At 33.2% G+C, this 25,967-nt stretch overlaps 1 protein-coding gene across 1 annotated transcript; it reads left to right on the top strand.

Moving 5' to 3' along the window:
- The first annotated feature begins 470 nt into the window (after positions 1–470).
- On the top strand, positions 471–18,833 carry LOC127723382 (uncharacterized). The gene is made up of 6 exons (XM_052229971.1): positions 471–559; positions 3,904–4,045; positions 12,630–12,759; positions 13,602–13,778; positions 15,096–15,266; positions 15,902–18,833. Exons 2-6 carry the CDS (start codon positions 3,905–3,907, stop codon positions 16,570–16,572), a joined length of 1,290 nt encoding a protein of 429 aa, XP_052085931.1. The 5' UTR covers positions 471–559; position 3,904; the 3' UTR covers positions 16,573–18,833.
- Positions 18,834–25,967: the final 7,134 nt, after the last annotated feature.

Raw genomic sequence — 25,967 nt, 5'->3', positions numbered from 1 at the left:
AGTCTGCCTATTAATTTATAGTTTATAGTTTATTTTGTTCACGTCTTAATTAATAATATGCATGAAATATACAACAGGGCGTAAAGTAGACAAAAATCTACCAAATGTTTTCTCATCTAAAACTGCAGTACTAAGTATTTTGAAACTTAACTATGCAACAGGAAAGATGTATTGATTGGAAACTCCCATAGATAGATAGCTGTATATATCATGTATATTATAACATTGCGCAAAGATCAAACAAAGATGCCAAATAATTTCTCGAACCCCATGAGAAATCACGTTTCCATCTTTCTCCATTTTCCCTATCTTTGACGACCCTGCCCCACAATACTTTTGGAAATCCCTCGCTTAAGTTAAATTTTGCATCAACGGCTGGCAATTATCCAAATTAAATAAAATACGATATTAAAATATCTATATAAACATCTTCACTTCCGTATGTAATCTAACACTATAACACAACTTGCACAAGTAGTTCAACTTTAAATTTAGTTTTTCAAAAGAATATTAACTTCCTGGTTGGTCATTGTATATAAAGAAAAAAGAGACAACACAGGTAGGCCATGTATAGTAATTATAATAGTGTTATTTTTCAATCTCACCCTCTTATGGCTTTTCATTCGGATGTCCAGTGCCAATTTTGCTTTTTGTATCAAAATTGTTAATTAATTTTTGATATTTTGTACCAAACTTGTTTTCTGATTTTGAATAAAAATGGAAAGTCACACTCGGTTTCACTTACGATTTCGTTAGAGCACAACACAGTTTATCAAAGTAGAAGCCTGTCCTCAATTCTATCAATTCCCCGTGTGTCGATGGAAATTCGTGATTAATATTAATACAATTATTTGCATATTGTTAGAATACTAAAAAAAAGTTACATGTACATTTTGTCATGTCAGAGTTGCTTTTTCTAGCTGATTATAGGTTTTGGGTTTTGCTCATTGCTGAAAGCAGTACAGTTACCTATAGTTGATTACACCCTCGTCATTTGGTCTCTGGTGGATTTTAAAACGAATATTTTGAACAATGCTTTCACCAGACTGTATTGAACTGACATTGTCATGGTCTTTCTGTTTCAGCGGACAATGTTGCATTCATTTTAAAACAATGACCTTATAAGTTCACATGATCTCCCCGACGATACCACTTTTTGTTCGGTAATAAAACCAAGTCTCCCATTTCGTATACAAAAACACTGTAAACAATAAAGCCATTGATTAGTTTAAACACTTTTATTACAAAGTATTCAAAATTGACGTCCTTATTAATTGTAAGTTTAATAAAAATGATATATAGGGTATACGGCCTTGTCTATATTTTTGTTTCCTTTTTTTTCTACATATACCTTAGATGCTTTTATTACTGTTCTTCATCTCAAAAGTTAGAGTGAGGCCACCAACAATGAGCAAAAGGATACACCTCATTGCAAGTTCAATACGACCCCTAGCGTTGTATGGTTTGAGCGGAATTATTTGCCATTTTTAATTTTCGATCAGTGAAAAAATAAAAAGTATACATGAAGACTGTGTAATGAAATAAAGTTAAGCAGAAGCAACTCTTATTAATACTAAAATATCGATATTATTAATAAAAACAGGAAAATATAAAACAATCATAGATAGCATTGTTTAAAGGAATTATCGGTTTTCAGCAAGATAAAAAAAATCAAACGATGATTCTTTGCTTTTGGTTTTGTCAAATGCCTGTAAAGTCTCTTTTCCATTTCAAGTACTATCTTTTTATATACAATTCATTCTTTTCTACACTCTTACGCAGTTTCAGACATAAATTAAAAGATTCAGAACGTTTACAATCTGATAAAAAAACAAATTCAGAATGTTAAAAATCTGTTCAGAAAGATTCGGAATGTTAAGAATCTGTTAAAATAAATATAGAATGTTAAGAATCTGTTTAGACAGATTCAGAATGTTAAGAATCTGTTAAAATAAATATAGAATATTAAGAATTTGTTAAGACAGATTCAGAATGTTAAGAATCTGTTAAAATAGATAGAGAATATTAAGAATCTGTTAAGACCGATTCAGAATGTTAAGTATCTGTTAAAATAAATATAGAATATTAAGAATCTGTCAAGACAGATTCAGAATGTTAAGAATCTGTTAAAATAAATATAGAATATTAAGAATCTGTTTAGACAGATTCAGAATGTTAAGAATCTGTTAAAATAAATATAGAATATAAAGAATCTGTTAACAGATTCAGAATGTTAAGAATCTGTTTAGACAAATTCGGAATGTTGATCAAAGAAGGTTAAGAATTTTTAAAGATAAGTTGAGAATGTTTAAAATATTTAAAGACAACTTCGGAAATAATTCTTACTATACAGAAAATTTCAAAATGTGGCGACTTTGTAGTGATATCGGCGGATGTACTTAGAGTAGATTTATATAAAATATATAAAAGTCATTCATTGCAGTGTATGCTCTTACGTGTTCATAAATTATCTTATGACATTACCACTTTTGTTTGTTTTGCAATAAAATTTACCTTTGCACTTTATGTGTTGTACTTACAATGTAAACATCCAGGCAAATTAGGGGACAACCATTTGATGGGGGGAGGGGGTCTCCGGATTTATCGTTTTATTTTCATCTGTTGATACGCATTTTATTTTATTTCCGCAGCAGCGCGAAAATATATTTTCACTTTTATACACAGGGATTTCATATCTGGGACGGTAAAAGAAATTATTAAGTTCAATTTGTTATTTTTACAACAAAGAGACAATTGGGTAAAAATAAGTATTAATATAGAAATAAAAGGAGATGTGGTATGGTTGGAAATGAGACAACAGTCCACCAGTGTTCAAATAAGGCAGACTTAAGCAACTATAAGTCACCATACGGTCTTCAACAATGAACAAAACTCATACCCCTATAGTCAGCTATAAAAGGTCCCGAATTTGAAAATATCTACAAAAAGAAGAGATTTTAAATATTTGAAGTAAAATCAATGTTACTGGATCTGAATTTCTATTTTCCAACTCTGTAATTACATCATTTATAATAAAAGTTAGATAATGTAGAACTCAACGAATGTTTTACCCCTCTTCAATATTCTGAAAATTGATATTTATATTTGATTAATATGTTCTTTAGTATTGATCTTTTATAACATTGAAAAAACACCCTTTCTTACTAGCCTGTACAAAAATTTTATTCTCCATACAGAGTCAAAAGCTTTACGAAGTTCAACAATAATTTAAATAAAGTTAAACAAATTGAAGAGTTCCATTAGTGCAAACTCCGAAACAGCGGCGACGTAACAGTGACTACATTACTACAGCGTTTTGCAGTTTACCATTTGAGCTGATCTATTAGCAAATCTCAGATAAATTAAAACAGGTTTCTAAAAACAATTGAAGACAAATAAAGAAAAAGAACACCACCCTTAACTGTTAAAGATTTTTCAAGAGTCACCTACAAGTGGCCTTAAACACAAATTACTCCAGCAATCAAGCAATCCAAGAGTCACACATATTTGATTTTTGTAGTTCAAAAAGGCTTAAACCGCATCTCCTTATTAACATCAAATGTTTGCTATTTAGAGTTAGGCTTATTGTCAACAGACTCTTTCATGGATTGTGGGAACAAGTGGTGTCTGACTTGCAACCAAATATTTCATCAGCTGTCCATCTTTGACGACTTACATTATATTTGGCATGACCGCAAACTCTGCGAATCTCCTACAATGTAAATGTGGAATGTAGAATGTTGGACTCGAAGTCCAAACAACCTTCTTACAAAAGTATGAATGATCATTGTTCATGAATATTTATCCTTGACCATGAATATTTAACCTTGACCATGAATATTCAACCTTGACCAATACAATTGTTGATTCCATTTTTTTTTTTTGTAATCATTTTTTTTTTAGAATGGAGTACAAATATGATGCAGATTCAGAAATGAATCTGAAAGAATACTTTGATAAAAACAAGAACAAACTTCCCCAGTTAGCAATAATTACTGGTGGAGTTTACGGGAAGACAAAATTCGACGATGTCGCATCTGATCAGGTACGGTAGTGTTTAAAGATAGATAAATTATAGATACTTAAATTTATTCTCTAAAAAACTAAGTACAAGTTTACAGAGAAACAAATAATATCAATAAACAAAAATACAATAAAGTTGAAGGTAAACAAATGCTGACGGTGTTCTAATGTAAAATAAAGTATAAAATAATGATGTATATATGTTACAGTGAATTTGTAGAATTAGGGATTATGTATAATCCCTGAAACTTTCAGAGATTATGTATAATCAGTGGTAACTTAAGTGATTATATATAATTACTAAAATTTTCAGGAATTATGCATAATCATGCACTAGAAAAAATTTCAGGGATTATACATAATCATTAGAAAAAATGTCAGGGATTATACATAATAACTGGAATGAAGAGATAATAAATAAAAGTGAAATGATTTATTCTATAAAATCCTTTCTAAACATCTTTAGAAACATAAATATTAAATGTTAAGCACAATATTCTACAATATTTTTACAAACTACATTTTAAATTTGGATGACATCTTCTATGAGGGTCTGGATGAGGGTTCCTCATTTTTATATTCTTTAGAATTATTTTTCTCTATACTTTATTTATTTTACCCATTATTCTCTATTCTGTATATTTTAGCACACTATTATTGTCTATTCTTAATTTTTTGTCTATTTTGGTCTATAATTCTTTATTTCTTAGCCCTTTATTTTGCACTGTTTGCCCATTATTCTCTAGTCTGTAAACCCCATCTAGACCCTTTTCTATTGATCATTTGCTCTGCTTATCCTGTTTTTTTTTTGTAACAACAAAAAAACTCCCAAAAAACCCGTAGCTTTCACATATTGGATCTAATTTCATTGCACTTTGAAGCGATATAAAGTGTATTTGTGATATCCATTTTACGTGACTCTGTATTTATGTATCTCTTCATACTTTGAACGACAAAATTATTTTATGTCTACCTGTGCGAATTTCAAACGCGCGATTTTACGCCAGTACTTAAAACCTTCCATCCTTTATGGTGGATTTTACATAGATAAATAAAATCGTATAATATAAGCTAAATGAGGATGTTAAATTTGATTTATGCCTTTTTGTGCTTCTTCGTTACATTTGTTTGTTTTTATAGTGATTAAGATGATAACACAATGTTGACTGCTGTAACCCTATTTTTGACATTTTTACCTATTGTGTCGGTTTGTTTTGTTCACGCATCGTTGTGTAAAATCACTGATCAATTTCAGGGATTATATATAATCACTTATGATTTTAGTGATTATGCAAAATCCCTGAAAAATCAGGGATTCTACATAATCCCTGATTATACAAATTCACTGTAACATATACATGTATAATAAACTTTTTAATTTTTTAACGAAATAAAAAGAAATTAAGAATGACAATATATATTTACAAGGAGGGACTAACCTTCTTATTATTACACTTAATGAAAAAACACAAATGTTTTTCATTACTAAACAGTGAGTTTAAAATTGACATGATACTTGTTTTATGTCAAAAAATTGCTTTGAAGCTATAATTTCCGTTCGTTTTTCAATTCAGAACAACAAAGCAAATAAAGAAATTCATCACCTGTATGGCTGGAGTTACATAAAGCAATTTAATTTCACTGCTGTCAATGTTTTGCCACATTTTGAACATAAACACCTCTAGCAGATAAATATTCGAAAAGAACAATAAGTATGCAATAACTGTCCTAAAAATGAAATGATTACCTGTGTCTTTGGGGAAACAAATGTTCAAACGTCTGTAGACTTGGCATACGTTTTCCAAATAACTTTGAGAATCAGGACGCCTTCATAATACATGTAAATAAAAATAATAAGTCTGAAACATTTCTCAAAAGAAGAAAGTCCAGTCCGGTGTGCAGATCCTGTATGCTCCCAACATCTATTAAAATCATATGGTTTTTGCCTTCAACATATCTACAGTACGTTTAACTATAAACTGAATCAGGCACTTAGAAAATGCGCCCATATCTACAGATTAAAAAAAAACATGGCAGATTTACTTTCAAAGGTCGTACCGGAGTAACATCTGAAATCCATCCTATGAATTTTTAAAACTCGTTTTATAGAAAATCAACGATAACAAAGATATTACGCAAGTGTGTTGGATTCGCAGAAACTGCGGAAAAATACCTACATGTATGTAAAACACATCACAGGAAATAAATAATTATAACCTAAAGGAGGGTCGTCAAGTTGGTTACTCATTCCTTATTCCTTATTCGTTACTTATTCCTTATTTCTGATTGGTTACCTATTTGTTTCTTATTCCTTATTCCTTATTCGTTACTTATTCGATTATAAAATGTTTCCCACTTTTAATGCTTTATTTTCTTTTATTTTCTTGTCTCTGGTGTTAGTTTTTGGTTTGTAAAGGTGAAACTATCCTTTTAGCGCGTATTTACACATTTCTGTGCTCGACCGATATCCTGTTACTTATTCGCTACTGATTTTTCCTTATTCGAGTATACGTAGCACCTTTTTAATGCTTTCTTTGTTTTCTTTTCTTGTCTCTGGTGATAGTTCTTTGTTGGTAGAGGTTAAATTACCCTATAATCGCGTATGTTCCCGTTTTCGCACTCGACTGATACCCTGTTACTTATTCGCTACTTGTTTGTTCCTTATTCGATTATGTTGACCTTTTAAATGCTTTATTCTCTTTTATTTTCTTGTCTCTTGTGTTAGTTCTTGGTTCGTAGAGGTGAAATTACCTTTTAAACGCGTATTTACCCGTTTCCGTGCTCGACTGATACCCTGTTACTTATTCGTTTCTTATTCGCTTTTTATTCGTTGCACCTTTTTATGCTCTCTTTTCTTTTGTTCTCTTGTCTATGGTGTTAGTCCTAATTTGGTGGAGTTAAGTTAACCCTGTTAGCGCATATGTACCAGTTTCTGCACTCGACTGATACCCTGTTACTTATTCGCTACTTATGTGTTCTTGATTCGCTTTTTATACGTTACATCTTTTAAATGATTTCTGTTCTTTCCTTTTCTTGTCTCTGGTGTTATTTTTTTATTCGTAGTGGTGAACTTACCCTATTAGCATGTATGTACCCGTTTCTGCGCTCGACTGATACCCTGTTACGTATTCCCTACTTATTTGTTCCTTATTCCATTTTTATACGTTGAACCTTTTTTATGCTTTATTCTGTTTTATTTTCTTGTCTCTGGTGTTAGTTCAGTTTTCGTAGGGGTGAAATTACCCTTTTAGCGCGTATGTACCCGTTTCTGCGCTCGACTGATACCCTGTTACTTATTCGCTACTTATTTGTTCTTTACTCACTTTTTATACGTTGCATCTTTTAAGTGATTTCTGTTCTTTTCTTTTCTTGTCTCTGGTGTTAGTTCTTGATTCGTAGAGGTGAACTTACCCCAGTAGCGCGCATGTACCCGTTTCTGCGCTCGACTGATACCCTGTTACTTATTCGTTACTTATTTGTTCCTTATTCCATTTTTATACGTTGAACCTTTTTTATGCTTTATTCTGTTTCATTTTCTTGTCTTTGGTGTTAGTTCAGTATTCGTAGTGATGAAATTACCCTATTAGCACGTATGTTCCCTTTTTTCGCTCGACTGATACCCTGTTACTTATTCGCTACTTATTTGTTCCTTATTTAATTTTTATACGTTACACCTTTTTAATGCTTCATTTTCTTGTCTATGGTATTATTTCTTGGTTTGTAGTGGTGAATAAACTCATCATAGATATCAAGATTGAAATTTTGTATTTGCGCCAGACGCGTGTTTCGGCTACAAAAGACTCATCAGTGACGCTCGAATCAAAATAAGTTAAAAAGGCCAAATGAAGTACGAAGTTGAAGAGCATTGGTGAAATTACCCTATTAGCTCGTATGTACGTGTTTCTGCGCTTGACTGATACTGTGTTACTTATTTGTTCCTTATTCGCTTTTTATAAGTTGAACACTTTTTATGCTTTATTCTCTTTTATTTTCTTGTCTCTGGTGTTAGTTCAGTATTCGTAGGAGTAAAATTACCCTATTAGCGCGTATGTACCCGTTTCTGCGCTCAACTGATACTTTGTTACTTATTCGTTCCTTATTAGATTTGTATACGTTGAACCTTTTTAATGCCTTATTCTCTTTTATTTTCTTGTCTCTGGTGTTAGTTCTTAGTAAGTAGTGGTGAAATCACCCTATTAACGCGTTTGTACTGTTTAACGAAAAAGAAGACAAATATAATTGCTTTTCAAACTTTTATTTGAAGGATATAGAGAATCCTCAAATTAAACAATAAATGATTAAAGATAGTATCCTCCTTCCTTACAAAAAGACAACAAAAACATATAAACCAAACAAAATGACAACAAAAGCATATAAACCAAACAAAAAGACAACAAAAGCATATAAACCAAACAAGAAGACAACAAAAACATACAAGCCAAACAAAAAACAACAAAAACATATAAACCAATCAACAAAACAACAAAAACATATAAACCAAACAAAAAGACAACAAAAGCATATAAACCAAACAAAAAACAACAAAAACATATAAACCAAACAACAAAAACATATTAACCAAACAAAAAGACAACAAAAACATATAAACCAAACAAAAAGACAACAAAAGCATATAAACCAAACAAAAAGACAACAAAAGTATATAAACCAAACAAGAAGACAACAAAAACATACAATCCAAACAAAAAACAACAAAAACATATAAACCAAACAACAAAACAACAAAAACATATAAACCAAACAAAAAGACAACAAAAGCATATAAACCAAACAAAAAACAACAAAAACATATAAACCAAACAACAAAAACATATTAACCAAACAAAAAGACAACAAAAACATATAAACCAAACAAAAAGACAACAAAAACATATAAACCAAACAAAAAGACAACAAAACAAAAGGAAACAAAAACGTAGAGCCCGAAACAGTCATGTCAGGGTTTTGCAAAAAAAAAAAGGATTATATATATTTTATATCTGTGAAAGAGAGTATTTATCTTTTCATCTTTATAAGAATTCCGGTACCCGTCTCAGATAACTATGCAACTTGACGTGCAATAAGTACACAATTTCTAAAAGGACAATTTAATCACGACGAATGACTTCATATATAAGAATATGGCTGTTATAAAATCACACTTACATTGTGAAAATATCAAAGCACTGTTTTGGTTCTTTCTTGGGCTTGTTATGGATTTATTCCGACAACCCTAAAAACAATTAAAACCTGTTTTTGTCTTAGGTCAGGAACCTCGTCAGTGGTTGTTTTTGTTTTCAATGCTTTTGTTCTTGGGGAATTTGGAGCTTTTTCAAGTTCTATGACCTGGTCTGTTAGATGTATATTATTATATAATAACCTTTCTAGACTCAGTCGTTTTAAAGCTTGACATACTGTATAGACACTTGTCTATTCTCAAAGGTCGTATGTTGACCTCTGGGTGTTTTCTTTACTTATTTTGTTCTGTACTGTTTTTCATTGTTTTTTTTCTTCTTTCCTATAAGGGGTGCTATCATGAAAAATTATCTCACATCGCCTTTTATTCATATTTGATTGATTGATTGTCGGTCGCTTAACGTCCAGTGACAAATATCTCCTGTATTTTCAGGGCGATAACAAATTGACAATAAATACAATAGGTCGGTCCTGTAATAGAGGCCGTCTGGAATGAAGGTCGGGGGAATTTGGACTCCCACTGGGAAATGCGGGAATCCTTTTATTCATATTTGATTGATTGATTGTCGGTCGCTTAACGTCCAGTGACAAATATTTCATGTATTTTCAGGGCGATAAAAAATTGACTATAAATACAATAGGTCGGTCCTGTAATAGAGGCCGTCTGGAATGAAGGTCGGGGGAATTTGGACTCCCACTGGGAAATGCGGGAATCCTTTTATTCATATTTGATTGATTGATTGTCGGTCGCTTAACGTCCAGTGACAAATATTTCATGTATTTTCAGGGCGATAACAAATTGACAATAAATACAATAGGTCGGTCCTGTAATAGAGGCCGTCTGGAATGAAGGTCGGGGGAATTTGGACTCCCACTGGGAAATGCGGGAATATTGGATAGGAACAGAAGTTTTGCCTTGCAACAGGCCACCTACGGACCCCTAAAAGAGTTGTTGCAAGGGTTCTAAGCGTGCAGAGAGCGTGATATTCTTTTTACACGAGGCATTGGAGTTAACATCCCATTCTAACTGGACGTGGCTGCGTACTTGCACATGCCGCATAGCCAAACCGACGGCTCACTTTGGGTTTTACGGCTGAACGGGTGAAGACCTAAGTATAAAAACTAGAGGCTCTCAAGAGCCTGTGTCGCTCACCTGATTCTACTTTGGTTTTGGAAATCATGTAAAAATAGATTAAAATTATAACAGATACCCTTATAATGAGTGAGGCCAAATTTGGTTAAATATTGGTCCTGTAATTTAATAAAAAAAATCCTAGTGGCCATCTTGAACAGTAAATTGGCAACAAAGTAGCAACACTTCATCAGCACCTCATAAATAGAAACATTTATGCCATGTTTGGTTTCATTCCATTCAGTGCACCTCTAGAAGAAGCATGTGCATGTATTTCCCATAGGGTCTTATGTTAAAGGAAGACCCCCCGTTGGCGGCCATCGTGGATGAAGGATCAGCTTCAAAGTAACAAAACTTAGTCAGCACCTCATAAGGAACATTCATGCCATGTTTGGTTTCAATCCATTCAGTATGTGGTTCTCTAAAAGAAGACATTTGTATGTATTTCCCATAGGGTCCTATGTTAAACTAAGTCCCCCGCTGGTGGCCATCTTGGATTATGGATCAGCTTCAAAGTAACAACATTTGGTCAGCACCTCATAAGGAACATTCATGTCATGTTTGGTTTCATTCCATTTAGTGGTTCTCTAAAAGAAGACATTTGTATGGATTTTCCATAGGGTTCTATGTTAAACTAAGTCCCCCGCTGGCGGCCATCTTGGATTATGGATCGGCTTCAAAGTAACAACACTTGGTCAGCTTCACATAAAGAACATTCATGCCATGTTTGGTTTCATTCCATTAAGTGGTTCTCTAAAAGAAGACATTTGTATGTATTTCCCATAGGGTCCTATGTTAAACTAAGTCCCCCGCTGGTGGCCATCTTGGATTATGGATCAGCTTCAAAGTAACAACATTTGGTCAGCACCTCATAAGGAACATTCATGTCATGTTTGGTTTCATTCCATTCAGTGGTTCTCTAAAAGAAGACATTTGTATGGATTTTCCATAGGGTTCTATGTTAAACTAAGTCCCCCGCTGGTGGCCATCTTGGAAGATGGATCAGCTTCAAAGTAACAACACTTAGTCAACACCTCATAAGGAACATTCATGTCACGTTTGGTTTCATTCCATTCAGTGGTTTTCTAAAAGAAGACATTTGTATGTATTTCCCTTAGGGTCCTATGTTAAACTAAGTCCCCCGCTGGCGGCCATCTTGGATTATGGATTGGCTTCAAAGTAACAACACTTGGTCAGCACTTCATAAGGAACATTCACTCTATATTTAGTTTTATTCCATTCAGTGGTTCTCTAAAAGAAGACATTTGTAAATATTTCCCATAGGGTCTTATGTTAAACTAAGTCCCCCGCTGGCGGCCATCTTAGATTATGGATTGGCTTCAAAGTAACAACACTTGGTCAGCACCTCATAAGGAACATTCATGCTATATTTGGTTTTATTCCATTCAGTGGTTCTCTAAAAGAAGACATTTGTAAATATTTCCCTTAGGGTCCTATGTTTAACTAAGTCCCCCGCTGGTGGCCATCTTGGATTATGGATCAGCTTCAAAGTAACAACACTTGGTCAACACCTCATAAGGAACATTCATGCCATGTTTAGTTTCATTCCATTTAGTGGTTCTCTAAAAGAAGACATTTGTATGTATTTCCCATAGGGTCCTATGTTAAACTAAGTCCCCCGTTGGCGGCCATCTTGGATGATTGATCCGCTACAAAGTAACATCACTTGGTCAGCACCTCATAAGAAACATTCATGCCATGTTTGGTTTCATTCCAATCAGTGGTTCTCTAGAAGAAGTTCAAAATGTAAAAAGTTAACGACGACGACGGACGACGACGGACGCCAAGTGATGAGAAAAGCTCACTTGGCCCTTCGGGCCAGGTGAGCTAATAAAAAGATGTGGTATGATTTCCAGTGAGATAACTCTTCACAAGTGACCAATTGAAAAAGAAATTAACAACTATAGGTCACCGTATGGCTTTCAACAATGAATAAAACCCATACCGCATAGTCAGCTATAAAAGGCCCCGAAATGACAAATGTCAAACAATTCAAACGAGAAAACTAACGGCCTGATTTATGTACAAAATAATGAACGAAAAACAAATATGATATACAGCAACAAACGACAACCACTGAATCACAGGCTCCTGACTTGGGACAGGTACATACAGAATGTGGCGGGGTTAAACATGTGAGCGGGCGCCCAACCCTCCCCTAACCTTGGACAGTGGTAACCATATTTCTATTGCCCAGTTACCCTTGGGGTTTTATTCGTACTTAATTTGCTTTTTATTAAAATTTCTGTATTTTCAGGTTGTTCGTCTCCATCGTTACATTACACAGAAGCGTGTAATGGCGAAGCGATCAACGACAAGGGAACAATTCCTAAGTATCCCTGTAAACTCAGACTTAAAGTTTCAGGTTGTGAAAGGACGTAACAATTGTGAGCATCAAGTACAGCTTAATTAGGTTCTAGGTGGGGTTTTCAGAATAGAGAATACTGTATCCCAAAAAAATAAAGAAAAGATATTATTCATTCGCCAAAAAAAAAAAGAAGAAAGAAAAGAGAAAATTCATGGGCATAAAAAAAAGAAAGAAAAGAGAAAAATTGAAAAAAAATATATAAAGTTATGGGAACAAGAAAACAAGGTCGGTGACAGCATTTTTATTTTTATTTTCTTAAAGCATATCTTCTCATATTTTATTTCAAAATTCTATCTCAAAATTTCTTTTTTATTCACAAAAAAATGTCTTTCCATGAACAATCTATGCAAATTTGGGCAATTTTACACGACTTGTAGCTTAAAAAATAGCACGGTGGTCCATACTTTTCATTATAATTTTGAAAAAAAACATGGAAAAAATCTACATTCTAGCAAAGTATAAGAAAATTCTATCTCAGGAAATTATACCAATGACCCACCTCAACCAAAATAAGGTGGAAAGCATTTGAAAACAGTAGTGTAGATTAGAATCAAGCAAAACCGTTTCATAGAATAAAAAATAACTATCAGGAGTAAATGAATAATAATAATAAAGGTTATAACTACAGTACATAGTGTAGCCATATTAGTTTCTGAAATAACCAATGCAAATTGTTCTATTGTTGAATAAAGGTGAATAAAGATCTACTAAACATTATAAAGGTTTGAAATTGAGCGGCAATCTAATTTAAAAAAATAGGATGATACATAGAAGTGTTATATTTTAAAAATGAGGTTATAAATATGTTTCCATATAAGATAGTTATGTACTAAACTTAAGTAAATCATATATATTTTACAGTGGGACCAGAAGAGAACTTAAAAACCATACTTAAAAACAACAAGCCTCCAGTTTTTGTAAGTTTTACTTCTTCACGAACACACACAGATATTAGTGTTGGACCTGATGGTAACGCCCAGTTACTAATCACAGAGGAGTTCAACGAGTATTACTTCCAAGGACATTGTTTATTGGAAGGTAATTATGTTACACGGTAATCCGGGGGGTCCTGATGGTAACGCCCAGTTACTAATCACAGAGGAGCTCATTGAGTATTACTTACAAGGACATTGTTTATTGGATGGTAATTATGTTACACGGTAATCCCGGGGTGGGTTGGGGGAGGGGGGCGTCAATTTACAATTGCACTATTTACTTGAGTGGAGGTTAGTTATATTACACTGCAGATTCCATTAGTTTACTACGTTATAGTCTGGTTTTCTCCCTATCAGATAATAAGACGGGCGGACCTATGGCTACGAAGGTATTTTTTTTTTAAACCGATTGCTACCTCTTGCCGGGGGTTTCCATTAGAAAGTACGGGTGTATAATAAGTGAGCGTGATTTGGGTCGTAATATCCAATTGTTCGGAGAAGTTTGCAATCCCTTCAAATTAAGATGTAGCAATAACTCTGTGAATGCTTCATTGGTGACCAGATGTAAAGTTTAATTTCATGCCAAACTTAGTACGCAATGGTTTTCCTGTGGAAGGTTGTATTAACAATCCGTTTTCCAGTACACTTTCTTTTCACACTTGTTGGTTATTTATAATTTGCCTTTCCCTGTCAATGGACGTTAAGAAATCGACAGGTTGCTGTCTCGTTGACGTATATCCCGCGTCTCATTTTATTCCAATAAATCAACTCCTCAATATTGGTCTGAAATTCCTCGTAAATTAGATTTTTTATGGCTACAGTTTGAAAACTATAGTAATGAGTTATTTTATTTTTTTTTCTGAAAACTATGGTGGACGGTTAAGGCCATTTCGCGTTTTCGCGTTTTCGCTCTTCATATGCTATAGGGCGAAAACGCGAAAAAGCGAAATCGCTAAGTCGAAAACGCGAAAACGGGAAATATTTTTACTTCCCGATTTCGCGTTTTCGACTTCGCGATTTCGTTTCGCCCTATAGAACATGAAGGGCGAAAACGCGAAAACGCGAAATGGCCTTAACCGGCCACCATAGAAAACCCTTTTGGATACTAATAAGATTCTTGATTTATGTTTGATATGTTACATCTATATGTGCAAACTTATATAAAGAGCTGTCACTGGATTTGTAATACATCTAGAACCTGTATTGGATTTTGAATTTCTGACATTGCTTAGCGGTTGCAATCGTCTTAAGGGAGATACCATTTGATTTTTATGGGGGCTTCAATGAAATTTGAAAAAAAAGACAGGATAGGAGTTTTGAGTAAAAAAAATAGGCTTGCTCACCTACCATCGTTATAATTATTGACACTCTAAATTATACAGTATTTTATAAATATCAAAACTAAAATATGTTTTTCCAGGTTGTATAAAACCAGACGACACCACTACAATTATTGTTATCCCAGATATCTCCATAGTGACTATTGATGGGTTTGAAGATCAGCCTAAAGAAAAGTTCCAAGAATATTTAAAGAAAATGAACGAACAAGTCAAATCTATAACTAAATTCGACGACCATGATTTTGACACAGGTATATATATGTAAAGAGATGTGGTATGATTGCCAATGTCATTATGAGCTCGTTAAATTTGAAAGATTCTGAAGAGACACCTTGTAAACGTTACCTATACCATAGGAGTTTTTTGAATATTAAAGTAATAAAGAAATTATCTGGGGGGAAAGTCACATATTTGGGCGTTCCTTATGAACGTAAATCCATAAAGTGCTTTGGACGCACGAGATTTATACAGACTGGTTTTTTTTTTAAATACACGAGGGTATCATCAGTTAAGTATTCAGTGTTTTATAACTTACAAGATTTACAGCATAATTTCTTTTTTTAAATTCTCCATTGATAAATTAAGAAATTGCTAAGAAACTAAGGTTCTAATTATCTCAGCCACACGTGATCTAATATGTTGAATTTGTATATTTTTATGTAACTATTGGTCATATAGCTCCTAACATTTCAACGCATTTAAACAATATTGGCTTTCAAATGTTTGAGTTTGATTTATAAAGTATTATTTTTATTCAAGTTAGAGGCGAATGATCTGTGGATAAAGACATAGAAAGTGTACATTTTATGTAAATTTAACATCTATAAATAATGTCAAACTTGTATACCATTAATTGTATCTTTCATTTAAATATTTTATTCGATAGAAATTCGAATAATTGAGGAGAAGAAAGAAGCGCCAAAACCGGATTCAGACACAGATTCCGGAGAAGACTATGACTATATTGAACCTCCTATGCCAGCACCAAGAAAACAATCTTCTTCTGAAGACAAGCCAAAAACGACTTCTGTTGGAAGACCACTCCCAAGTATACCAAATAATAAAGAGACGCCATCTTTGCCGCCGCGTGGACCACTACCTGCAACACCATCAAATGAAGTGCCAGATAAAAAAGAACAAAAGAAAAACAGACCTTACGAAAACAACAATGTGCAACATGTAAACCCTATTGTGAAATGTGACGACAATGAAGCAATTTATGAACCGGATATATATGGAGATGACGATTCACTAGATGGCCACGCTACCTGTGATATGACGTCACCTGTGAAATCGCCTCACGTAGACAATACGCAAGACGGTAATGAGGTCAGCACTGACGCTCATGACATAAGCAATAGAAACATTTCGGATGTCGTTGAAATACTTAATAAACTGAAACTTGAAAAATATTCGGAACTGTTTGAAGGAGACATGGTAGATGGGATGACACTGAAGAACTTTTCAGAAGGGGAGTTAAAAGAAGAATATAAAATGCGACATGCCGAGGCTGTTCGTCTGATGAACTATGTACGACATGGACATATCCCAAAATAGAAAGACATGTCTAAGGGAACGACCATTTGATATTTTGGGGTGGGTGGGGGCAGGAAGAATTTTTGGTGGATGACTATTCATTTTCATCTGCATGCTTATTTTTTTCCGCGGCTAAGTAAAAAGCGCAAAAATTTGTTTTCACTTAAATTGTGCACAATTATTTCCTACATTTTATTTTGCAAAATGTTCATTTTTACATCCTATTTAAGCAAAGTTAAGGTTTAGCGCTTACCATGCCAGGATCTTCGTTTTCAAATACCCCCGGCCTTCCCCCCCAAAAAAATCAAATGGTCGTCCTCTAAAAACTTATATATCTGCACGTGATTCTCAGGGGTGGATTAAGAACGGAAAAGTGTTGCCTTTCCCTCTAACAACGCAAATAAGAGTTTAAGTATTGGCGCTTTATATATTAATGCCGTTTTATTATATATTAATGCTTTTTATTGTCCTTTTTAATTTTCTTTATTTTACTTTTTAGTTTTATATATTTAAATATTTGCTTTTATATTCAAAAAGTAACCCCTTTCAAAACCCTGGATCCACCACAAATCGCAAAATGACGGGTGGACAGCTTTTGAGGGAGGTGGGTGGTGGGGGGAGACAAAAAATAGATTCTAAAAGTGGGAGGTGGAAGATAGGGGCGGGAGGTGGGAGAAGGGTACCCCCTGTCCACCCCCTCTAAAATAGTGCCATATTTATAGACTATCAACTTAAGTAGTCTCAAAAATGTTTAATCTTGCCAATTGTTTTCGAGCATGCTTTTAGTAACTGCGAGCAGTCTTCGAGTATATTTTTTATTTGTGTTTTATGTATATTTGTACATGTATTCAAAGGAGGATTTGTGCTCATTTAAAACTGGTTTGACCCTAACACATTTTATGTTTGAGTCAAGTCTGACTACCTGTACCACGCCAGTGATAGTTGTTGTTGTTTATATTTTGTAGTCTATAACATAGAGGAATCGGTTAGTGTTCTTGGTTTGTGTGGTCTGCTGTACCATTCAATATGACGGCAAATTTTAGCCAATGAAAAAATTGTTACATACAGATAACATTCGAATATTTTTTGTAATACCTCTTATCCGTTTATGTATTATTGGAACCGGTATAATATTGCTTATTATAATTTGTTGTCTTGTGTTTTTTTTGTTATTTTTTTGTCTTGTTTATTAGTTGTCTTGTTTATTAGTTGTCTATTACACTGTTATAAGGGTGTAGATGGTGGGGGGGGGGGGTCCTCCATTTCTGTATTCTTTGATTTTTTAGATAATTTTTCTGTATTCTTTTTACTTTTTGTCCATTATTTTCTATTCCTTATATTTTAGCACCCCATTATTCTCTGTTTTGTTATTTTTTTGCCCTATTTTTTCTCTATTCTTAATTTATTTTGTCATTTCTTCTGCACATTTTACCCATTATTCTCTATTCTGTAAACCCCATCCAGATCCTCTATTATTTTTGAGTAATGTTCTTCTCCTGTACTTATCATTTTATTGTATGTTCTTTTTTGATTACGTTTTGTTAGCCAAATGAATTAAATTGAACAGAAGGAGGGTTGATATATTCAGGTATCTGTCCAAAGCCAGGAACATCGTCTACTATTGTCTTGTTACACCTGAAGTTTTCGTCGTTTGGACCCGCCATGATAAAACCTTTTTGCGCTGATGCTGCCTTAAGCAAAGACAAATCAATCAATCAATCGATCGATCAACAACAATCAATCAATCAATCAGTCGTCGTTTGGAGAATTTAGTGTCGATGGCAACACTTTTATAGATTCTGTTTAATGTATTCAAAATATTTTTAGAATGAGGATCGACGATCTAAAGTTTGATATACTGCATAGCAACCTCGAAAACTGTATATTGCCCTCTTGGTTTATTTTAACCGTTTGGTTACTATCTCATTGGTGATTACCAAACATATTCCTTATTCACATTTGTTTTTGTATTTTATATCCATAACTCCCTCATATAGTACATGATCTGAATAGAATTCAGTGCAATATTTAGAAAATCTTCGATAGATAATGACGGTGTTTTTTTTTTTATATTTTTTATTTTTAGACTAGTATTGTACGATTTTTTAAATTTTATTATCCCCTGCATATTTTTCAGAAAAAATGAATTTTAAGGCAACATTATTGTGAACGTACATATATGTATAATTTTTTCTTGAAACCGTTTCTATATGGATTTTGCATTAGACAATGGCGCTTTTTTAAATTTTTTTTTTTACATTCTGAATAAAAATTATATTGACTTTATGTGTATTTTTACATCTCCGTTTTTTTAAATTGGTGTTGCCGATTGCGCGTCTTTTTTAGATGCAAGGAAGTAATCCGGCTACCCGCTTCTTTCCCGTTAACCGGTACTCTGCTACCCGCTTCTTTCCCGTTAACCGGTACTCTGCTGCCCGCTTCTCTCCCGTTAACCGGTACTCTGCCGCCCTAACGGGAGAAGGGTGGACATAGTGTTGTTATCTTGTCTAATATTCTGTATCTTCAATTTGACTAAACTCGAAGTGAATCAGAACGTTACATTTGATATAGGTAAAAGTCTATTGTTGATGACGTAAGTGGACCTCTAGATTGTTTTACTAAGTTGTTCAGTTGTTATCGTTGACATATATATATATATATATATATATATAAGTCTAGAGATTTGCACAACGATACTAATATAAGATGGTATTATACGAAGATGTTGTTAATAAATCGTGTTGACAAATATTTCGGCTTAACAAATAGCCTTCTTCAGTGTCAATTATTTTAACAATACTTACAATAATTGACACCGAAGAAGGCTATTTGTTAAGCCGAAATATTTGTCAACACGATTTATTAACAACATCTTCGTATAATACCATCTTATATTAGTAACGTTGTGCAAATCTCTAGACTTATATATTTTTTTCCTTATCTGCACAGTATCGTCTATTCTAGACGATCCGGTACATAGTAAATTTGCTGGTTGGTCCTTTTTATAGACTTATATATATATATATATATATAAACGCCTAAAAAGTGTACACAACAACACCAATAACAAAAAAAGGAATTATAAATGTAATTATTTATAAATATTTCGGATAACAGATATCCTTCATCAGTAAATATGATTGTGATGTTGAATGAATCATATATCAGTCTACTTAGATTAAACTATACAAATCTTGAAATTTATACAATAAAAATGTCAAACCGAACATCAGGTAAGACGCTTGCACAATTCTAAATATGTGTTAAACACGACATAGGTTATATGACTAATTACAACAGAGAGTTCAAATATATGCTTTAAATAAAAATAATAATGTGCGATATGAACTAGCACAATTCTAAAGCTTTAACGGTGACGACAGTTATGATGTTACAAGAACGATTGCGTCAATAAGAATTCCAAATAAACAGCACTGAACGATCTAAATTTGTAAATATTTCAAATTTGACAACGGTAGAGTAGTTGCAACAGAGTCTGCGTATTTAAACATCGCAAACAAACGGCCGTTAAAATATAATAATAAATTTTGACTAAGGTTAACTAGTTGAACGTGGCTTGGTACTTTTACATCCCTCAAAAAATTAAGCAATTTAAATTGGTATATTCAACAGATTTATTTTAGAGATGAGTAAGGTAAAGAAATAGAAACAGAGACTGTAATAAAAAGTAATACAACCCAAATGTGAAGCACTGCATGGAGTCGAACTACATCTTTTCATTTATCCCATTTGGTGCCAAAGTTGTTAATTTTCTTATCCAAAATCTTTCCCGAGTGAGTCTATCCTCCCTAGACCAAGCAGAGTTGTGGTCAATGATTGTAATGGTCAGTCGATTGAGAAATACAGCACAAACAACATTTTCCAAAAGACCAAAAAAGTGAAAAAGTATATTTTAACAAAACGCATTAATTTTGACTAACAGGTCGAACAACTGATGTTCTTAAACAATGCTGACTGCCATTGGCGATTGCCAAATAAACGTATCACAAGATGTAACAAAATGGATCTTAAAAATTATTAATTTAATACCAAATACCAAACAGAAAACAATAAACTTGCGGAATAGATGGGATACCGCAAATATGAGGTGCAAAAATGTGTACACCATATCTGGATTTCGACAATTAATGTCTCTTCAGTGATGTTAGGAATCGCCGGAAACGGTATTTGGAAGGCCATTATAATTTACCTCAATTTAGGATAGACTCTTAAATTTTGAAGAGTCGAAATAGGATGAACGGATCATATAAACCCAAAGGCAAATATAATACAAGCCCAAACGAAAAAATATAAACAAGTCTAAATTGAAAACAACGTTCAAACCTATGATTAATATATATATATATATCCAAATTTTACTTTTATTCTTCGTGTCCATAATAAAGGAACCGAAAGGTTTGAAGATAACAAATTATTTGTGAAGTTGTGATCTCATGATCAACTGGCTTAGGATTTTTCAATTTGTTTCGAAAGAAGTGTGCACACAGATCAGTGTGGATAGTAATTGTTTTATTAAATTAATGTTATTGTGTTTGACAAGTTTTTTTCCCAGAGAGTTTATGCATGGGGGTGCCCTAACAGATATTAGCTTTTTCTATGTCTTTCTAATAGGGTTCTATGATATACTGTTTTCTACGGCGACAGACATCCTGTTTCGAAATTATCGGTAAATGATATGTTTAATATTTAGAGTCATTTTTTATATGCATGATCTGTACCATGAGATTGTACTTAAGGTGGTACCCAACACCTTGACTCAAATTAATTTGGCTCGTTTAATTTTCATAAGATTTTGACAAAGTATTTACTTTGACCCTTTGACAAAAATATAAAAATTTCAGAAAATTTGAACCAACCAATTTATCAGAAAAATTACACTGGTTATATAGCAGTTTGACAAACACTAATTTTGACCATTGAGAAGCTTAATATTCCCTTAACAACACAACGTAATTAAAACGTTTAGCTGATTTTACAGAGTTATCTCCCTGTAGTGTTAGGTACCACCTTAAAACCACTAAACTAAACAACTTCACAAGCTAATGCATGACGTTTGTTCTAAGTGTTTTGTTAATTGTTCAAAGTACAAGTGGATAACATATCATTAAAAAGTTCTTTCATGAGGGAAACATTAAGTATCAAGAGTATGGTTTATCTCTTGCAAGTTGCTGAAGGATTTAAAGTAGAGGCTCTGGTCCGGATGTGTAACTTTATTGGATTACATACAGCTTACTCTATATATATATATCTGTAATAAATATTACACTTACATAGAAGTGTTATCATTTATCAGGACAAAGTTCAGGTTTTGGCAAAAAAAACAGAAAAAGACAAGAAATAACAGTAATTCATAATTGCCATTCATATTAAGAGTTTATAGAAAAGATGAAATAACTTACTATGTATTACTTCTATGTAAACTAGATATAGTCGTCTCATTTCTTCGTCGCTTACGCCACTCAGATATGTGAAGACTATACATAATACATACATGGTAACCTTGAGACTGCATTTGGCTAAAGAGATTATATCAATCGCCTTGTAGATATGTAGGACTCGCATCTATAGTGGGTTCCAGATCTATGGCAGATTCCAAATCTATGGTAAATATGACGTCATACCATCCCAAATCTATGTCAGATTTTTTAAAATCTAAATCTATGGCAAATTTTCTAGGTTTCTATTTCAATCATGAATATCTAATAGTTTCAAAACAGACCTGGTTCATATCTGGACCACACAAGGCATGAAACCATATGATTATTTCACATCATTTGTTAATTTGATATCACGCGTGCAGTTACTATTCTTGAAATGGAGGTCAAGTAAGTACAATTCTGACCAAAGATTTACCTTAACTTAATTTGTGACAAATGGTTTTCTCAAGAAATCTTACTTTCTCCATTAGTACAGTTATTCGACATAAATAAAGCTGAAAATCATGCAAATAGTTATTGGAAATCTATCACAAATTGTTTTTTTTTTAGTTTCCAAATATCAAGAAAGATTATTTGCTGCAACAGTACAGTTAGTCGCTATAATTTTGCTGAAAATGCTGTAGATTATGTTTAAAAGAAATTTAAACAGTATCATAGGGATAAAAAATTACAAGAAAACAGTATAACAAAAAGTAAAATCACAAAAAACTGAACTCCGAGGAAAATTCTAAAAGGAAAGTCCCTAATCAAATGGCAAACTCAAAAGCTTAAACACATCAAACGAATGGATACCAACTGTCATATTCCTGACTTGGTACAGCCATTTTCTGATGTAGAAAAATGGTGGATTAAACCTGGTTTTAAAGCTAGCTAAACCTCTCACTTGTATGACAGTCGCATCAAATTCCATTATATTGACAACGATGCGTGAACAAAACAAACCGACACAATAGGTAAAAATGTCAAAAACAGGGGTACAACAGTCAACATTGTGTTATCATCTTAATCACTATAAAAACAAACAAATGTAACGAAGAAGCACAAAAAGGCATACATCATATTTAACATCCTCATTTTGCTTTTTTATTGTACGATTTTATTTATCTATGTAAAATCCACCCATAAAGGATGGAAGGTTTTAAGTACTGGCGTAAAATCGCGCGTTTGAAATTCGCACAGGTAGACATAAAATAATTTTGTCGTTCAAAGTATGAAGAGATACATAAGTAGAGAGTCACGTAAAATGGATATCACAAAAACAGACTTAACAGTAAAAGTAAAATTAATAAATAAAATAATTTTGTTGTTCAAAGTCTGACGGGATACATAAGTACAGAGTCACGTCAAATGTATATCACAAAAAACAGACTTAACAGTAAAAGTTATATTAATAAATAAAATAATTTTGTCGTTCAAAGTATGTTGGGATACATAAGTATAGAGTCACGTCAAATGGATATCTCAAAAAACAGACTTAACAGTAAAAGTAATATTAATAAAGACAAATAAAAGAATACTATAACACGTTATGAAGATGATAAACAATGTCAATTCACAAATAATTGTGAAAGAAAAGAAAAAAAGCACACTAAAGTCACAGTAAAAACTCATACAATCAAGAAACAAGGCAACACCAGGAACACAGACGAGGACAAGAAGACATGGAGCAGAAACAAACACGAAACACAAACAACGAAAACACCCGCCAAAAACTAAAGCATGGATAATGCGAAGTATAGCCGAGAGTGAAATCAGGTGCTCCGAAAGAGGAAACATTTCCTGCTCCTGTGGCACTCGTCGCAATGTCCAAAGGTAGCGAAAAAACCGGTATTAAGTAAAAGTCAGTATAAGAAAAACAGATTAGAAGTACGGCAACGGAAGCATATCCATAACCATTTATGAAATGAACATCCCATAAGGGTCAACCAAATCGTGATGGCGACCTGAAAATTTTATAAGTGAGGCAGTACAACAAAAATGTAATATACACTAATACAGATTTCAGGAGCGAAATGCTGTGCCCGGAAAAATAGCCATTTCCTACTCTGTGCATGGTACCTGTTTAACCCAGTCATTTAATCAACTACCCTTTCCCCCGGAAAATTTCGCAGTTTTAAACTCAGACATGGATATATATATATAGATTTGGATAAAACAAACAAACAACTGCCATAGATTTATGATTTATATGGCGTTTGTTACGTCATATTTGCCATAGATTTGAAATCTGCCATAGATCTTGAACCCACCACAGATTTGAGTCCAATGTCCAAAACGCCCACTCTCCGACCAACTAAAGCCTATTTAACATAATAAGTATTTTTCTTACAAAATCTAAAAATTAACCCATTGTAGAGAATTGTGCTTCCCATGGTTTTCGTCTGACAGGCTCAAACTGTCGAATAGTTTTTGCCGATTTCCCGGACGGGATCGAAACACGACCTCTCGAGGCGAGCACGTGACGAGGAGACCACCGAGACGATTTCTCCTTGTCCTTTGAGTTTTAGATGATGGTTGCGTCATTGGCAATCATACCACGTCTCCTTATTATGCTTCTCGAAAATAAGTCAAAGGTTAAGGTTACTGTTATACTAAAACAGAAAAAAATAGAACTTGAGATGGTTTGCAGATGATAACTTTGGTTTCCCTGATTAGGATGAAACTTATACAGGTTGGATATATATTGAAGGGGAAGAAGCCCATACAGTTTGGGATCACTGTTATTTAAAATAAAAATAAAAATGGAGGAACTAAAACTAACGTCGCCACTTTATCTAGAAGTCACTCTAGTTAAGAAAAGGATAAACAAACACATTCTATAGTTGTCATGTCAAATAAGAATTTGTATATGATTTCGGGGTTGTGATCTCAGTGAACAGTTTTCAAGATATTCAATCATTTGAATATTGTCTTGTGTGCAATTTTATTTTTGATCAATTTTAGCGTTATTGCTGCCTCATTAATGTATATACATGTACCCCACTAGTTTTTTTTTCGATCATTACAGAATACCAGGCGGGTTCTATTAATCTTCAATATTAAAAGTATTGTATAACCCTCTGCTGTTTCACAGTTGTTAGCTGTGAATAGGGGTTACCAGATTACATGCAATCAAAGCTCCTGAGAGTGGTATTTGTGTAGATCTCGTGTTGATGAACATCATTTTTGTCGAGCCTTCGACTTTAGTCGAAAAAGCGAGACATAGCGATCCTACATTCCGTCGGCGTCGTCGTCGTCGTTGTCGTCGGCGGCGTCCACAAATATTCACTCTGTGGTTAAAGTTTTTGAAATTTTAATAACTTTCTTAAACTATCCTGGATTTCTACCAAACTTGGATAGAAGCTTGTTTATGATCATAAGATAGTATCCAGAAGTAAATTTTGTAAAAATAAAATTCCATTTTTTCCGTATTTTACTTATAAATGGACTTAGTTTTTCTGCCGGGAAATATTACATTCACTCTGTAGTTAAAGTTTTTAAAATTTTAATAACTTTCTTAAACTATCCTGGATTTGTACCAAACTTGGACAGAAGCTTGTTTATGATCATAAGATAGTATCCAGAAGTAAATTTTGTAAAAAAATAAATCCATTTTTTCCTTATTTTACTTTTAAATGGACTTAGATTTTCTGTCAGGAAACAACACATTCACTCTGTGGTTAAAGTTTTTAAAATTTTAATAACTTTCTTAAACTATCCTGGATTTGTACCAAACTTGGACAGAAGCTTGTTTATGATCAAAAGCTAGTATCTAGAAGGACATTTTGTAAAAAAATAAATTCATTTTTTCCGTATTTTACTTTTAAATGGACTTAGATTTTCTGCCAGGAAACAACACATTCACTCTGTGGTTAAAGTTTTTAAAATTTTAATAACTTTCTTATACTATTTTGGATTTGTACCAAACTTGGACAGAAGCTTGTTTATGATCAAATGGTAGTATCCAGAAGGAAATTT

Source organism: Mytilus californianus, unplaced genomic scaffold (genome assembly GCF_021869535.1).
Source record: "Mytilus californianus isolate M0D057914Y unplaced genomic scaffold, xbMytCali1.0.p SCAF_13, whole genome shotgun sequence".
NCBI classification, from domain to species: domain Eukaryota; kingdom Metazoa; phylum Mollusca; class Bivalvia; order Mytilida; family Mytilidae; genus Mytilus; species Mytilus californianus.
This window is presented reverse-complemented; position numbering and strand designations above follow the sequence as displayed.